Source organism: Dothidotthia symphoricarpi, assembly GCF_010015815.1.
Source record: "Dothidotthia symphoricarpi CBS 119687 unplaced genomic scaffold P153scaffold_14, whole genome shotgun sequence".
In the NCBI taxonomy this organism is placed as follows: Eukaryota; Fungi; Ascomycota; class Dothideomycetes; order Pleosporales; family Dothidotthiaceae; genus Dothidotthia; species Dothidotthia symphoricarpi.
This window is the reverse complement of record NW_022985021.1, coordinates 643,035-656,992: the sequence shown is the minus strand read 5'-3', so window position 1 is coordinate 656,992 and position 13,958 is coordinate 643,035. Positions and strand designations below refer to the sequence as shown.

The 13,958-nt window shown below is 51.7% G+C and overlaps 5 protein-coding genes across 5 annotated transcripts; 2 read left to right on the top strand and 3 right to left on the bottom strand.

The window, feature by feature from the left end:
* Positions 1-4,318: 4,318 nt before the first annotated feature.
* P153DRAFT_368272 (uncharacterized protein) lies at positions 4,319-4,594 on the bottom strand. The gene has a single exon (XM_033668473.1). The coding sequence runs from the start codon at positions 4,576-4,578 to the stop codon at positions 4,324-4,326; it is 255 nt and encodes an 84-aa protein (XP_033522095.1). The 5' UTR covers positions 4,579-4,594; the 3' UTR covers positions 4,319-4,323.
* A 1,052-nt stretch (positions 4,595-5,646) lies between these two features.
* P153DRAFT_405909 (uncharacterized protein) lies at positions 5,647-6,726 on the bottom strand (the record flags this gene model as incomplete). Its single annotated transcript, XM_033672025.1, has 2 exons — positions 5,926-6,726; positions 5,647-5,882 (listed from the first exon to the last, which is right to left on the bottom strand). The coding sequence occupies exons 1-2, from the start codon at positions 6,404-6,406 to the stop codon at positions 5,647-5,649; spliced, it is 717 nt and encodes a 238-aa protein (XP_033522094.1). The 5' UTR covers positions 6,407-6,726.
* P153DRAFT_53881 (trichome differentiation protein GL1) lies at positions 6,582-8,283 on the top strand. The gene is made up of 2 exons (XM_033673266.1): positions 6,582-6,713; positions 6,909-8,283. Exon 2 carries the CDS (start codon positions 6,951-6,953, stop codon positions 8,151-8,153), a length of 1,203 nt encoding a protein of 400 aa, XP_033522093.1. The 5' UTR covers positions 6,582-6,713; positions 6,909-6,950; the 3' UTR covers positions 8,154-8,283.
* Positions 8,284-10,402: 2,119 nt separating this feature from the next.
* P153DRAFT_387436 (uncharacterized protein) lies at positions 10,403-10,954 on the top strand (the record flags this gene model as incomplete). The annotated part of the gene is made up of 1 exon (XM_033670646.1): positions 10,403-10,954. The coding sequence occupies one exon, from the start codon at positions 10,403-10,405 to the stop codon at positions 10,952-10,954; it is 552 nt and encodes a 183-aa protein (XP_033522092.1).
* Positions 10,955-12,774: 1,820 nt separating this feature from the next.
* P153DRAFT_358553 (uncharacterized protein) lies at positions 12,775-13,904 on the bottom strand (the record flags this gene model as incomplete). Its single annotated transcript, XM_033666810.1, has 2 exons — positions 12,775-13,079; positions 13,613-13,904. The coding sequence occupies 2 exons, from the start codon at positions 13,902-13,904 to the stop codon at positions 12,775-12,777; spliced, it is 597 nt and encodes a 198-aa protein (XP_033522091.1).
* Between the last annotated feature and the right edge of the window lie 54 nt (positions 13,905-13,958).

Genomic DNA, 13,958 nt, shown 5'->3' with positions numbered 1-13,958 from the left:
TAGTCTTCTCTGTGCTACCTCTGTCCTTTCGTCTGGGAGTGTGTAGTGTTTGACGTAGGCGAGGTGCGTCAACGGATTCAGGGACGGCTTGTATGTTTGGTATGGAGCACGGGGATATGTTTGCAGTGAGGTGAGGTGTCTGAGGCCTGTCAGCTGATTGCAGGTATCCACCCAAACCTACGATCGTCGTTTTGTGACGCTGTCGCTCACCCACATGGAGGGGTGTAGATCGAAATGATGTTTTTGTGCGGGACGATGACATGGCCGTTCATGTAGGTAATACAACGGACATCGTGCCCTTGCCCTGAAACCCCGCACTTGTGTTCGAAGTATATGGGCGTCTGTGTTACTATAATCGTGTCGTAATTTAGAGTTCCATACAGGATTGAAGACACCGTTTCCACTACGACTGAGGTGTAGGGTCGAGAAGTATAATTCTGGTATTGTTGTACTTGACGGATTTCATTTGATTGTAATTGACGCAATCATCTGCCGCAAGAGATTGAAGTTACTGCTTCTTGGTACACGCCAATGTGGCGAGGAGTATGATCTTCCAAGGATGTTATTACTATCAGAGTACGCATTATGAATGAGGGTAGACGACGAGAGAGAGTACGACGCGGTTCCGAAGAGGGTATTTTCAGTAGAAGTCTGCCGACTGGTTAGCCAAACTGTTTCAATGAAAAGAGTGTTACACAAAGGTAAATCTAATGTTGGATCAAAGGTCGTTGTCATGAAGCAAATGGAGATAACATCTCAGCCCAAGTCAGCCCAAAGTCTATTTTACATTATTGGCCAAGCGATAGTTCGTCACCTCGGTGTATGTTGGTTATTGCAATAAGCCCTTCAAGGCAATTTGGATGGTAGAAGCATAAAGATAGTGTTTATGTAAGAGACATTCAAGTCATCACGTCCCAAGTCAACGACTCGAGTACAGTAACAAGATTGGATCAAAACTCAAGTCACATCTTTGCGCAACCCTCCCCCCTCTTCCCCTTTGTAAGGTGCTTGATTTGAAAAAGTAATATGCCTATTGCACAACCCAGAATTATGTTTCCTCAAGGACAGGTGGATTAATGATTACTGAGATATATTGCCCCCTGTCCCCTTGCATTCTAATGGTAGCACTACACCGTGGGGATCTGCGAGAGGAGGCTACCTACATCATCCATGCTTACGCGGCTAGACATGTACCGGGTTTGACCAAGTGGACGACCACCGTCATAGGCATGCGTCAAATGGTACGGCCGTTCTGAAAAGCGTCAAGCTGGATTGGTTGGTCACCTGCGCCCTTGGTAGTAAGACGCAACTAAACGACGTCCGTTCACCGTCTATGGATGGAAACATGTTGCGATATGCATACCATGCGTGGTTACTAGGTACACGGAGGCGGACATCCTGGAAATTCTCGGCGGCTTTTTGGAATGCAGTGACACTGCTCGTTGGTAGCATGGGTTTGCTTGTTCCAAATCCCTCCCTTGCTTACAAGTCATTGTTATCGGGATGCCGTCAGATCGACGATCCAGCATCCATTTTCAGCCCAAGAAAAGCCTCGATACTGTGGGGTGTGAGATCTCACGACCCTATTCGGGGAACGTGAGCGTAGATTAGTTTAGGCTGTCCTTGCGGCAGTGGTGGACCGTTGCCATCCACGAGTGGCCACCTCCGCTGTCTGTGCCTTCCAACAGCAATCCCTCAACTAATTCTGTTAGCACATAATTTGTAAGGTCCTAGTTGCACGATCGGTAGGTGGATCTTGCGGAAAAGTCAAGAGGCCGCGATGTGAATGATGCAGGTGCGCCATGCAGAACTGTTCTACCTTAGCCTGTGGTAGAGTTTGCGTCATTAATGATGAGAAAGTGTCCAGTGCCGTGGAACTCGTGTCGTTCTATGCGAAAGCCTCTTCAACATGTTGCTGCAGCGTACGGGCTAGAGTCTCGTTCCCGCGTTCAAGGTCGTGGCCGATTCGCGCTAAAAACGTTGCAGATTTGCCATGCAGCATCGTGGACCAATAGAGTGTGCATCCCTACAGAAGCGAAACTTTGGTCATCTTGCATTTTGACTTGATCGAGAGTCGACGTCAAAATTGACTTCCACGATGTGCACCGCGATCAACCGGGACGGAATTACCTGACTCCTGGAAAGGTATTTGTCACGGGGCCCTAATCATTTGTGAGTGGCCCGTGCAGTAGTCCGGATACATCCTGCAAGCCGCATTGTTGGAGAAACACTACACTGTTCAACAGACGGTTCCAGCCCAGCTATTCAACGGGCGCATCCGCATTGCAATGACTTCGCCATGACCGTGGGTGCCAATATTCCGATATTGTGCTTACAGTCGCATGCTCCTCTCAATACTGATTCGTGATGAGCCTTGGCGACTATCAACGATCGCTACAAGTTCGGTGACTTCGGCGAGGATAAACAGCACCTGCCTCATTGATTCCCATCGTCAAGTTTAGCTCAAAGACAATCGTGATGAACGCCACGCGCCAGTGGCCTCGGCATTGTTCTGCGGGATGATCAGCCGTCCAAGCGCTAACCAGTCCCGACATTGGTCGGACGCGGGAGAGGTCAAATGCCATGCAATGCTGAATCCCTTGATGAGCGTTACAAAGATAGTGTGGAAGAACAACGGGATTACGAAAAGTAGGTATTAGGTAACAGGAGTTATGGAGGCTCATCAACAGCCTCCTTACCCAGCAAATATGAAACAACAGGAACAGACAGGTTGACTGAGTAGTTCGGTCTCTTGGTGTACCGCTCGTTGCACCGTTCCAGTAGAAAGGGGCTTGGCGTTGGACTGTTCGATTCAGTCCGATGCGCACTCAGATCTGAGCTACGAGGCTTCCCTTGTTCATGTTGCATCTTGTCTTGCGCCGGTTGGATGGCTGTGCTCGACAGACGCGCTAGAGTCCCGGCGAGGTTAAGACAATAACCCTTGCTGTTCTTTGGATAGCTCAGCTTCGCCTCAAGTCTGGGCGTGGAAGTTATGAGGCCTTCAGCCAAATTGCAATTCAAGGACGCTGCGAGATTATGTTGAGATGCACACTGTGAGTTCTGAGAGTGACCAGAAGCAAGAACGGGCCACTATAAGATCAAAGCTGTCGTTTGGCCGGTGGTATCCCGCTGTCAAAAAAACCGTGTGTACTGAAGTCCGAGATGCGGACTTCGCCTAACAGGCCTGGTCCAGGAAATGATACGCACGACCCCGACATAAGGAAAAGATTTGAAATAGGAGCAACCCAGAGAAAAAAAGGAAATGGAAAAGAGCGAAGTTGGCGGATAGGTTTCATGAAAGTTGGTGTTGTACGATACTGGGGTTCCTATTGGCTCGGCGTAGATCATTCGTTAATCTGATCTTGGAGATCATTGCCGGGAGATTCCCTGTTCCTCGTGTCACCTTGAGTATTGTTCATACGAACGTTGAAGACACAAGAGGACAACGTGGAAATACTTATCTTACTGTATCCCAATGAAGTTGCATGAAGTCGACCTTTGATGGCAAAATGCGTGATTTACACGTTGAGACAGACGCATTATTAGCGGTAGTGACCATTCGCCCTCGTCATCTGTGAAGCCGGTGTATTTCCGGCGATATTGATGGCGGGGCAAGCCGCACCTTCCAGCCTCAAGCGTGCAATATGTTAGGGGCATTGTGACTCCCTGACAGTGATGTCGCCGACCTCTTCTGTTTCACCGCGCAATGCATCATCGGGAGAGGCATGCATCGATCTCGTCACCTGAGTGCTGGGTATTTTGCTTATGCCCTGCTTCAGGCGGGATTGTCGGCGCGGAACGATGTCCCTATTGTACAGGCATGCTGTCAGTTACATGCAGGGAACATCATGTCCAAAGTAGCCAATCCGTGCATCGTTCTTCTCTCCCGCGCGAATCTTTCCGTGTTCAGAGCGCTGTTCATGCTGGGGTTTCCAGCGAGTCGTGATTTGCAAAATCTATACAACAAAGATAAACTCAGCTGCACGTTGCCTTGTTTGCACTGGGATCATGGATCTGACCTCCAGAGTGGATGAGGCGTCGTCACGACTTTTACTGTGCTTCGAGCATGTCCGGGCCAGGCGCACCATTCGTAGGTCGTACAACGGCAAAGGAAGCGTGGCAATAGCAACCCTAGCTGTCTTCTTTACTGCTCACCCGAACCCGAGGTGCAATGCGCAGACTTGGTACGAACCAGGTACAAAGTGAGCCACAATTTGCTGTTGGAACGACCGTTGGTCCCAGAGCACGGGAACTTGTGGACGCCCGACGTGTGCTTTTGCTGCGGCTGAAGGAAAGGCGACCAGCCAACAAAGATTAGCGAATCTACTTAAATTTCCTCCCACAACCAAGGGGCAACTCCGGCCGTACAGAAGCGTTAACCGTGGAGAAGCAGCTCGACGATGCAGCTTCTTGAATCAAGGTTACCTTGTAATATACAGATCGGCTCGGCTGGAGGCGCCCAGAACCATGAACGGCCTCCAACAGCTGGAGCAAAGCGAACACGACGGATGATGTACGGCCGCAATCGTGTTTGCATCTTGACGCAAGCCAGTACCCTTGTAAAGGTGACTGACCCATGAAGAGCAGGATCAATATTAGGGCGAGGTTCCCTGCCTGCAGCACTCTAAAGAAGCTCCAGACTCAGACAGGATCGGCCACGGCGACCGTTAAGCCATGCAAGCCAAGCGATGGCAATAGCGAACCATGGGGCAGAAAACTGGAATGAGGAATAGAAGGAAGCTGTGTACGTATCGATGTTTCGGAAATTGAGTTTGCCGGATTGCGCTAGAGCACAATGGGTGCTAGCCCCACTTGAATCTGTCAGAATGTTGAAAACTCCAGCTACGCCTTACCGCTCGCGAGTCGTAACATGCCGTCTAAGCACTCACGGTACGTTGACTGGGGGGTCAGCCGCGCGCAGGATGCGTTGCCTGGACGAAGTCGAGGACCGTGGCGTGGGGCAGGATGGGAATCGACGAGGATGAGCGGCTTGCATCTATTTTTGCTGGCAAGTGTGTCAAGTAGAAATGAAGTCGACGAACCCTGGCGTGAGTCGACAGATGGCGTAATGGGTTAGCTGGATCGATATGGTGCTGTGACGACAACGTAAGCAGGCTATCGCGATGCAGAATCAAGGAGAAATCGATAATCGTCAAAGATTACCCTTTCAGTGCAAGCGTGCTGGATCTTGCCGGCAGAAAGACAGTGAGAGTTGATCGATTCTTGGAGGGCAAAACGGTCTGGCGTTAGCGAACCCGCGGTCTGCCCCTTCCCAAAGCGTCCGTGTCAACCCAAAAGGGCAGCGGCGCTAGATGATTTGAATTTATATACCGGACGCGGGTTGGCTGGCGCTTCCCAGCAAAGTGGACTGGCCCCTCGTCCCGCCCGCAGATCCGTCGACCAACGGCTGCCCTTGAGGCATTGCTGTTGAGCCTGCGCGCTGACCAGAACCCGAGCCCGAGCGAGTCGAGGCGTTGGGGGGGACACGACAACAGCAAGAAACATGCCGAGGTCACGGACGCTGCATTGCAACACGTGCAGCAGCAGACGACGACTGGTGAGCCGCTGGGGAGGCATCAGACTCCAAACAACCAGAAAGGGATGGTACTTCCCGCCAAGCTCACCTCGCCGAACTCGTGTCCTTGTTCAAGGATGGCGGCGATGATCCCCGTCTACGCCCGGTCCACCGTCATGGCTCAGTACCCGTTTGATCGACGGGCGAGCGCTGACTGCAACGTGCATCGTGCGGCACCCACCCACTGCTGCTGGGGAACAGGTGCCTGTCAGCACGCCGCAAAGCGAAACTCTGATTGCCATGTCTGGGGCATCCGGCGAGAAGTGGCAAAGGCGGTCCACATGGATGTATTTGCGTCCATGTTTTGCTTAATGAAACAGGAGAGAGAGCCGCCTAGGGTCATGACTGACATGTTGTTGTCGTTGGTGTCGTCGCCGAGCATTCTCTCCTGGCGGTTGTGAGGCTGCTCATAATTGCTTTGCCCGGGCCAGCAGGCATGTACATAGTACGTTGCATAGTATCGCGGGTGGGGGTATCTTTGACTGTCTCCCTGTTGTCCTCAAAACACGCCTTCGGCCTGCCCTGTCGTCTGCACCCGCCATGAATCGCCGGCGAAACGGCCAGGGCCCCTGCCCGAGTTGCAAGGGGAAGCACTCTACCAGCAGCGCATTCAGGATAGTATTGCGACGCTTGGCGCACGCTTTTGTTTTGCTGCCGCTCCAAGACGGCGCCGGGCGAGCGCCATACGCCATGCCACGATGTGATACAGGGTATCGCTCGAATCCGACGATCTGGTCCACTTACAGGGAAATCGCTGCTGGGCACGGCGACGACAACGATTACTTTAGCCCATGGCTGTTCGGGGCCAGCTAGTGACCCAGAGCGCCGCATGACGCCTCACCACGCTCCCTATCCACCATTTCACCACTGCCTTAGCCGCATCTTTCAAAAGCAGATCACTCGCTCACAACCTGCCCGCCCGGAATAAGCCAATAGCTCTTCGACCCCCTTGGTGCCCGTCCACTACACTACCCGCTCCCCGCGCCGCTGTGATATATACCGGCCGTCGCCTGTTTGGCACGTTACCGTTGGTTCTCGATAGTTAACACCACCACTTCGACTTCGACTTCGCCTCCGCCAGACCAACACCAACCATCTTGCGAACTGTAGTTCTCATCGTCTACTTCCAGATATCAACGTAAGTTCATCCACCCTCCCCCCTCATCCCATCGTCTGCCCCAGTCTACCTCACTGTCATGATGATTACTACATCTACCCTATACTGTCTTCGACAAGATCGTCTGCCTTGAAGCTAGCTTGACTTGATCCCATGGTCATCTTTTGCACCACAACCGTGATGTTTGGGAGCAACCAAGACTGACCAACACCTTAGCCAATTTTAAAGACCATCAGCGGTCGCCTTGAATATTTCACTATGGTCGCTCATCGACGTGGCCCATGGTCGCAACACGAAGACCAATGGCTTGTAAACCTTGTTGCCCGGAACGGACCACACAACTGGGTCCGCATATCACAGGAGATTGGTTCACGATCACCAAAGCAGTGCCGGGAACGGTACCATCAGAATCTCAAACCGTCTCTTAACCACGATCCTATCACACCAGAAGAGGGGGAGTTGATCGAGAAAATGGTGCATGAGATGGGCAAGAGGTGGGCAGAGATCGCAAGGCGGCTGAAGGGCCGTAGTGACAACGCTGTGAAGAACTGGTGGAACGGTGGCCAAAACCGAAGAAAGCGCAACCCCGATCGCCCTGACCAGATGCCACACGAGCAGATGCACCCTTCGCAAGCTGGCTATCACTACCCATCTGGTCCTCACAGCATACCCCACCACGACGATCAACACATCTCTTCATACCACAACTCGCGCCGACCTTCTCTGAACTACGCTGTTAACTCGCCTCACGCGATGAAACTTCCTCAACCCCATCGTTACGAACTCTATGGATCGCGGCCACTGCCAATCGAACTCCCAGCTTATGGCCAGCCCGTCATCGCACGAGCACGAGGATTCGAAACACCAATGCCCTCACCCTCGGGCTATTCGATTGTCTCCACAGATGGCGCCCCATCACTGATAACCGACACTGGTTCCGAGTCGCGCTCGCCACATGGTGCAACATCGCCTCTTGACATCACACTAGCACCCCTGGTTGGTGGGAGAGACGAGCGAAGAAACTCATGCATACGTTACCTGCCTTCGACAGGCTTTGCATCCGAGGACGATGCCCACTCGGCTCCTTTCGATCCGTACAGACCCCGTGGTGCTTTCCAACTACCACCTCTACATCGCACCGAAGGGCCACCATCTGTTCCTGCATTTAGAGAGTCACCCTCTGAGCGACCTGCTCCACTCCAGTTGCTCACGCAGCCTGCTCCTCAACATCTTCATCACCATCGTCTTCCACAATCAGCGACGTTTAGCGTTCCACAGCGGGCATTGCCACCTTTCCAGCATCTTGCAGAGCCATCTGTTGTTTCATCTCCCACCACAGCTACGAACAGCCCGATGGCGAGACCATTATCATCGTCATATGTGCGTTCTGCACTGCCACTCGATACAAGGAGTGCGCCCGTCTCGCCGAAAGACAAGATGAGCTTAAAAAACATCATGTAGATTTATTGTTTCTTTCGCGCTACGGCTATATACCCCTTCCTGCTGTGTAAGCGTCTGTACTGCAAGCCAATATATGTATCCTAATAACGATCTTGATCTGTCTCATCGTCTTTCATATGAATGTGACAACTTGCAACTGTCGAGATGTCTTTGCTATTCACCAGCGAATTCTATCACAAGCAGCGATCTTGATAGATTGTCACCTGGCGATTCCTAGCAAAGGAGTGATGACCGTGCAGATCCCGGCGTCTGTGACGCGCGAGCCAGTGATGCTGCACAAGCGTGCCATTCATCGTGCATCCATCTCCATTCCACTCGGCCGCTAACACATCATCCAATCTGCGCAAAACCGCGCTCACGGAAGATCTGCACCACTGGAAGCATGTCGTATTCTGCGAACTTTCTGCAGGAAATGAGCAACATGGCATCATCCATACCATGGCCTTTTCACCCATATGTCACCGTTCCATGGACCCACACACTCTCGCCGTTTCAACCGACACACCACCCGGCTTTCAACGCCTGCACCTACGCTCTAGTACCGCCCTGTCATTGGTGTACGCTTTTCCATGGGAATTTATGATTCGTCCGGCGTTGGCAATACGAAAGGGGAAAGTGGAGTAGGGGGTGCAGACGATTCAGCGCGTTACGCCAGCTGGCAGCACCTTATCGTTAGGTACATAGTGGACATGACGCTTTTCCGCGCTGAATGCAGGAGTCTGAAAGTGTGTATGTTTGGGGGTGTCAGTGACAAAGTCAGTCTTGACGTTGTTGTTGTCTTCGTATTCAGTCCCAAACGGCTATAGTTCGAAGACTAATATCGGATTTGCGAGTCCCCGGACCGTACGCAGTAGATCATGACCATTGTCCTGGTTGAAGATCAGCCTCAGTGACCTTCATTATCCCGTGACGTCCCAAATCGTCAACGTTATCGTCAACGCTTTCCTCGATCGGACCGGGCATCGGCCTAAAGAAAAGTCTACGTCAACGTCAACGTCTGCGTGGAGGTCGGCGACCAGATTCGCGCTAGAAAACGGCCGCGATGGGCGTAGCCCGTTGTAGCTGAGCACACGCTTGCTTGGCCATCGCGCCGTTCGCTCGTGTGCATGATCGAGTGAAGATCGATGAGGATAGCGTGGGGTTCTGGCGCCGGTCTTTTTCTTTGGGGTCGGCGAGGTGCTGGATCTTATGACCTACCGCTGGATTGGGCGGATAGATGGTGGCATCTTTGAAGGGAACTTTATTTTCCCTTGAGTGAGCCAAAAGGGACAGCTGGGTATCCCGATGGGGGGGGTGGGGATATAGGTAGGCTGTGTATTTTTCCATCACTCATACCCGCACACGAGTCGTTTGTCTTGGTGCGAACGTTTTGGTTCGATTCGTGTTTCAACGTCAAAACTAGCTGTCACATCCTTTGCCTGGTAGACTTGTAATGGTGCACCAGACTTTGCTGCAACTGGCCGTATCCGCATCCGTAAAGAACGCAAACGGCTAACGCTGTGCCAGCAACGTCAGCACCGTTCGCTGGTGGGTAGAGGCCGCGCGCTGCGGCAGCCCGTTGTCCAAAACGTTTCAAGAGCCCGTCTACCCGGCGTGTTCGTCTACTTCCCCTCCTTCAACTTGACTCTGTCTTCAGAGTCGCCCTTCAATATGCATCTGCAGTCACAAAACGAGCGCTGAGGAGGAGGATGAGGCGTGCAAACGAGCGGCTATTCCTAGTGAGTGCTCAGCCAGTGATTGTATTCGCCCAGAAGGTCAGCCAGCGCAAGCAGCGTGCACCGATCACCTCCGGCCTTACTGCAGAGCGAGATGCTATTCGCTTAGATTGTCTCAGTAGAGCAAGATCGTGGAAAAACTTCTTGTGATGTCTCGCCATGTCTCGCCCTGTCTCGCTACATCTTGTTGCGAGGCGCTTCGCTTCACACTGTCACTTCAGCACTGCATGGCGTATGCAGCTACGTGGACATGGCCCAATACGTGATAACGTTTGTCTAGAACAGTGACGTGAGTGTACAGTGACAGCTCGTTGACTAAGGCGTTCTCGAGAATTTGGAAGACGAATAGGTACATTACTCGTGACCAGTCCCACGACGTCTTACATTGTGTGTAGTAGTCGCTCTGGTGAGTGATCAATGTCAGAACGTGATTAAAAAGATCCGTGTCAAAACGTGAATGACAAATACTATCAAAACTCCAACATCCCTTCCCACCTCTCAAACCCAGCTCAACTCTAAGATCATCACAACATAATGACGGGCAACATTAGCCTCATCACAGTCTTCATACGTGCACTGGCTGCGTCGACATCTGCACCTGCAATCAACAGCCCACTGCTGTCTAGCTTTGACTGGGGAAACTCTACTCCAGATTCGGTCTTCCAGTCTCTGCACCCACATGGCGTAAGTCCAAAGCGGCACGCTCCCGCTCTTTCTGCAAGTCAGCAGAAGACGCAACAAACTCTCGTGGCAATTGGTATTGCAGCCGCTGTCACCAGCATCATCATGCTGTTCACCATTGGGTTTGTGTTCTGCCAGCGACGTAAGCGCAGGAGGTCGATCACGAAAGAAACTTCGGATCTAGAGAAGATTGGTAAGAACTGCAGTTTGACTTTCCCGGTTGGTAAGACTTCTACACGGGGAATCGGGGAGAAGAACTCTGCTGTGCCTAATCTCCAGGTTGCCTGCCGTGTTCCGGAGAAGCACCATGGTGCTGCTCACGCTCGTCTCCATGCAGACGACGAAGCGCCATTCGAAGAAGTAGATTTAGCAGATGCGGGACAGAGGATGATCAGGCGGGCGTAAAATGCGCTCGATCGTCGTGGTCGCCATGGGGATCGAGCAGTGATCGGTAGCGTACGGTAGCCGAAAGAATACAATGAAGTTAGCCGCAGGTGACTGATTCGAGATATTCGCTGTACATCGCTACCAGGGGTTTAGTGTAGATTGGAAGGATAAAACAGCCGTGAACACTCATCGAGTCGATGCGACATTCCAGTGCCCACGCCAGCCACTCAATCTCGCACGTCTCTCGAATAATCTCCCCGTGTCCGGTATTCAGCTATCTTCCTCCTCAAATACTGCATGCAGGCGTGCCAACACACGCTCACGACCCATTCGTTATAAGTTGTCTGATAACAGAAACGCTGGTCTTGTAGCGCGAACTTTATAGCTCCTTCAAAGCCAGTCGTTGTTCCATACCGTCCGACTTTTATCCGCACTTCGTCCTGCGTTTTCGGCTGTGAAGAGCGGGAGTGAGGTGGGAGAAGAAGAAAGTTTTCGATGATTGGCAGTGGGGGCAACCTCGATCCCATGGTCTAAGATTGAGACTTTGTGTGGTGGTCAAGTTTCGATGGCTGGGGTTTAGGAAGCGTTTTGCCTCTGCGTCAAGTCTGCTGCGTGGGATGGCGCCTGGTGTGTGATTGACAGTCCGTTGGTACAACTCTTCCCGGTAGTATACTGGCTCTCGGCCGAGTGTGAGAGCGGGAAGTAAGCTGCTTTCTTTCGGGCTCCTACAAACCGCAGAACCGTGCCTATAATTTTGTAAATGTACATGCTAGGCGCTTACAATTGAGAACTACGGCACAATCCTCCTACACGAATCTTAGATGTAGTTGTCCAGCTGTTGCGAGATTTCGTTGCACCTTTGTTCCTTGTATTCGACTGACCGATAGACTGGGTCGTGTGCAAAGCAACTGGAATCTTGGAGAACTCCATTTGAAGGTGACTTGTCTTTTTTTGCTTGTACATTGAATGGTTAATGGCCCATATCCCACTCAGTGGATCATACACTTCCACCGTAACCCTCCTTCATCGTGATAGATAGACAACTTTGGAGAATACGATAGATTCAGCTGGAAACTAACATTCAAATATCAAACGAGGTATCCGCCCAGAATTGCCACCCTCGTCTTTTTTATCTTTCCTTCTTCCTTGCGGCCTTCTTCTTGATACAACGTCAATTTGAGAACTTCGCGATTCGCCTACACGCAAAGGTTCCGACAGAAGACGTCGTCGCACTAAGTATCATCCGCCGCCTTGATACGAAGTGTGATGAGGCAGTGTACGGCAACTGGGCGCAAGTCCCTGTGTCACCCAAGCGTGGTCATAAGTACACTAGGTACGCTGACGCAGTTCCACTGCCGGGGGGTGGAGGACCCGGTGTCGATGACGAGGACGAGGCAGAACAGCCGACGGGGGCAAGATAGCACGATGGGCGGCCATATATTTGCATATCTAACTCTCATTATTCGGATTAAGTATATACAATGGTTGTGTCCTTTCCTATGCGTAAATTTCGTTGGCAAAGGATTGTCAGCATGGCGCCTTGCAACTGTCCCTACACTCTCAAATTATCCAGACTCTCACCCAACGTTCTCCCAACCAGTTTGTGTGCGATTGATTTGCCGATAGGTCTTTTCCGACTAGTCATTGTAGAGGCCTTGGGCCTGTGGTTTTTTGCGTTTGGGCAAGAGGGTGAATATTGTGGAATGCTGTTCGAACGCCTGCACGGTCCATATTGCCACGTGCGACGGTGAAAGTGAGATATATTATCGAAAACACAAGTACTTTTACTGACTACATCCGGAAAAACGCGCACACACACCTAGACCACTCCATGACTTCTACTCCATCGTTGTCGTCGCCGCCGCCTTGGTCTTCCTTAGCACACCCGTGCCCGACCCTGTCGGCCCCCTTCCCTTCCTCGCCTTGACCTTTCCGCCTGCATTGCCCTCTATGGCTCCGAACAGGTCTTCCTCTGGTAGGACATTACGATCCTGCGAGCCTTGCCCCTTAACCTTGGTGAGCTTCATCGCTCTCCAGATCTCTTGAAGTCTATTAACGCCGTCTGAATTGTTGGTGCCCTTAATCCCCTTCAAGACTTCGTCGCTGCCGAAAGCTACGACCGAGCCTAGTCCTTTGAATAGTACTAGGCCATCGTAGTGTATTTGTTCGTATGATTTGACGTATTGGAACATCAACTAGAGAGTTCTGCCCTTCTGGGTCGCCATGGTGATGAATGACTCGATGGTATCTTAATCAATTGAAATGCCATCTATCGATCGAACTAACGTCGTGACAGCAGCCCCGTCTGGAAAGCTGTCGAATATCGCCCTCAAATCCTTCACCATTCCTGGTGCACCAGTACTGGTCTTGGAGACTCCACTTAGGCGGTGGTGCGCTGTGGATTCGACCTTGAGGAATGTCTTGGGTGTGGCTGCCAACACCATGCACACAAGAAGTGTCTGAGCGTGCTATTTTGGCGCGAGTTTGATGACAGTGATCTGAGTCTGAACAATCTCAGGTCGTAGCGCAATCAGAAATGCCCCTTGTGCAAAGGCAGGAATCGTGACGGTTCGACTTCGAAGACTGGACCCCACAGCTCTTCAAGCCATGTTGCCCGAAGAATTTCGACTGTCTCTTGGCGATGGGCAACAAGAACGTAATCGTAAGAGTGCTCACCACTTGAGTAGACCAGTTTGATGTATACAATCATGTCCTGGTCGATAACACGCATCTTAGTCTTCGGCGTGAATATCGTATTGAGCTGGCACCCGTCGTATTTCTGCGCGCCTATCTTGATACGATCGTCGAGACTTGGGTCTTCAAAAGAAACCCGAATACCGGCCTCTCTAAGCTTGCCTGCCGTTTCCACATCACTGGGACGCAGCACTTTGTACAGCTTGAGCGAGTTGATGCCCCCTCTTTCCCGCCATAATGGTACAGCACTACCGTGGACCTCGACCATCAGCATGCAAGGATTGCAGAGTGAGGATGAAATACGACACGACGTGATATAGGATTTTCC

Excerpts from the sequence above, each read along its gene's own strand:
- P153DRAFT_368272 (XM_033668473.1), bottom strand. The coding sequence starts at position 4,578 with ATGGGTCAGTCACCTTTACAAGGGTACTGGCTTGCGTCAAGATGCAAA.
- P153DRAFT_53881 (XM_033673266.1), top strand. The coding sequence starts at position 6,951 with ATGGTCGCTCATCGACGTGGCCCATGGTCGCAACACGAAGACCAATGG.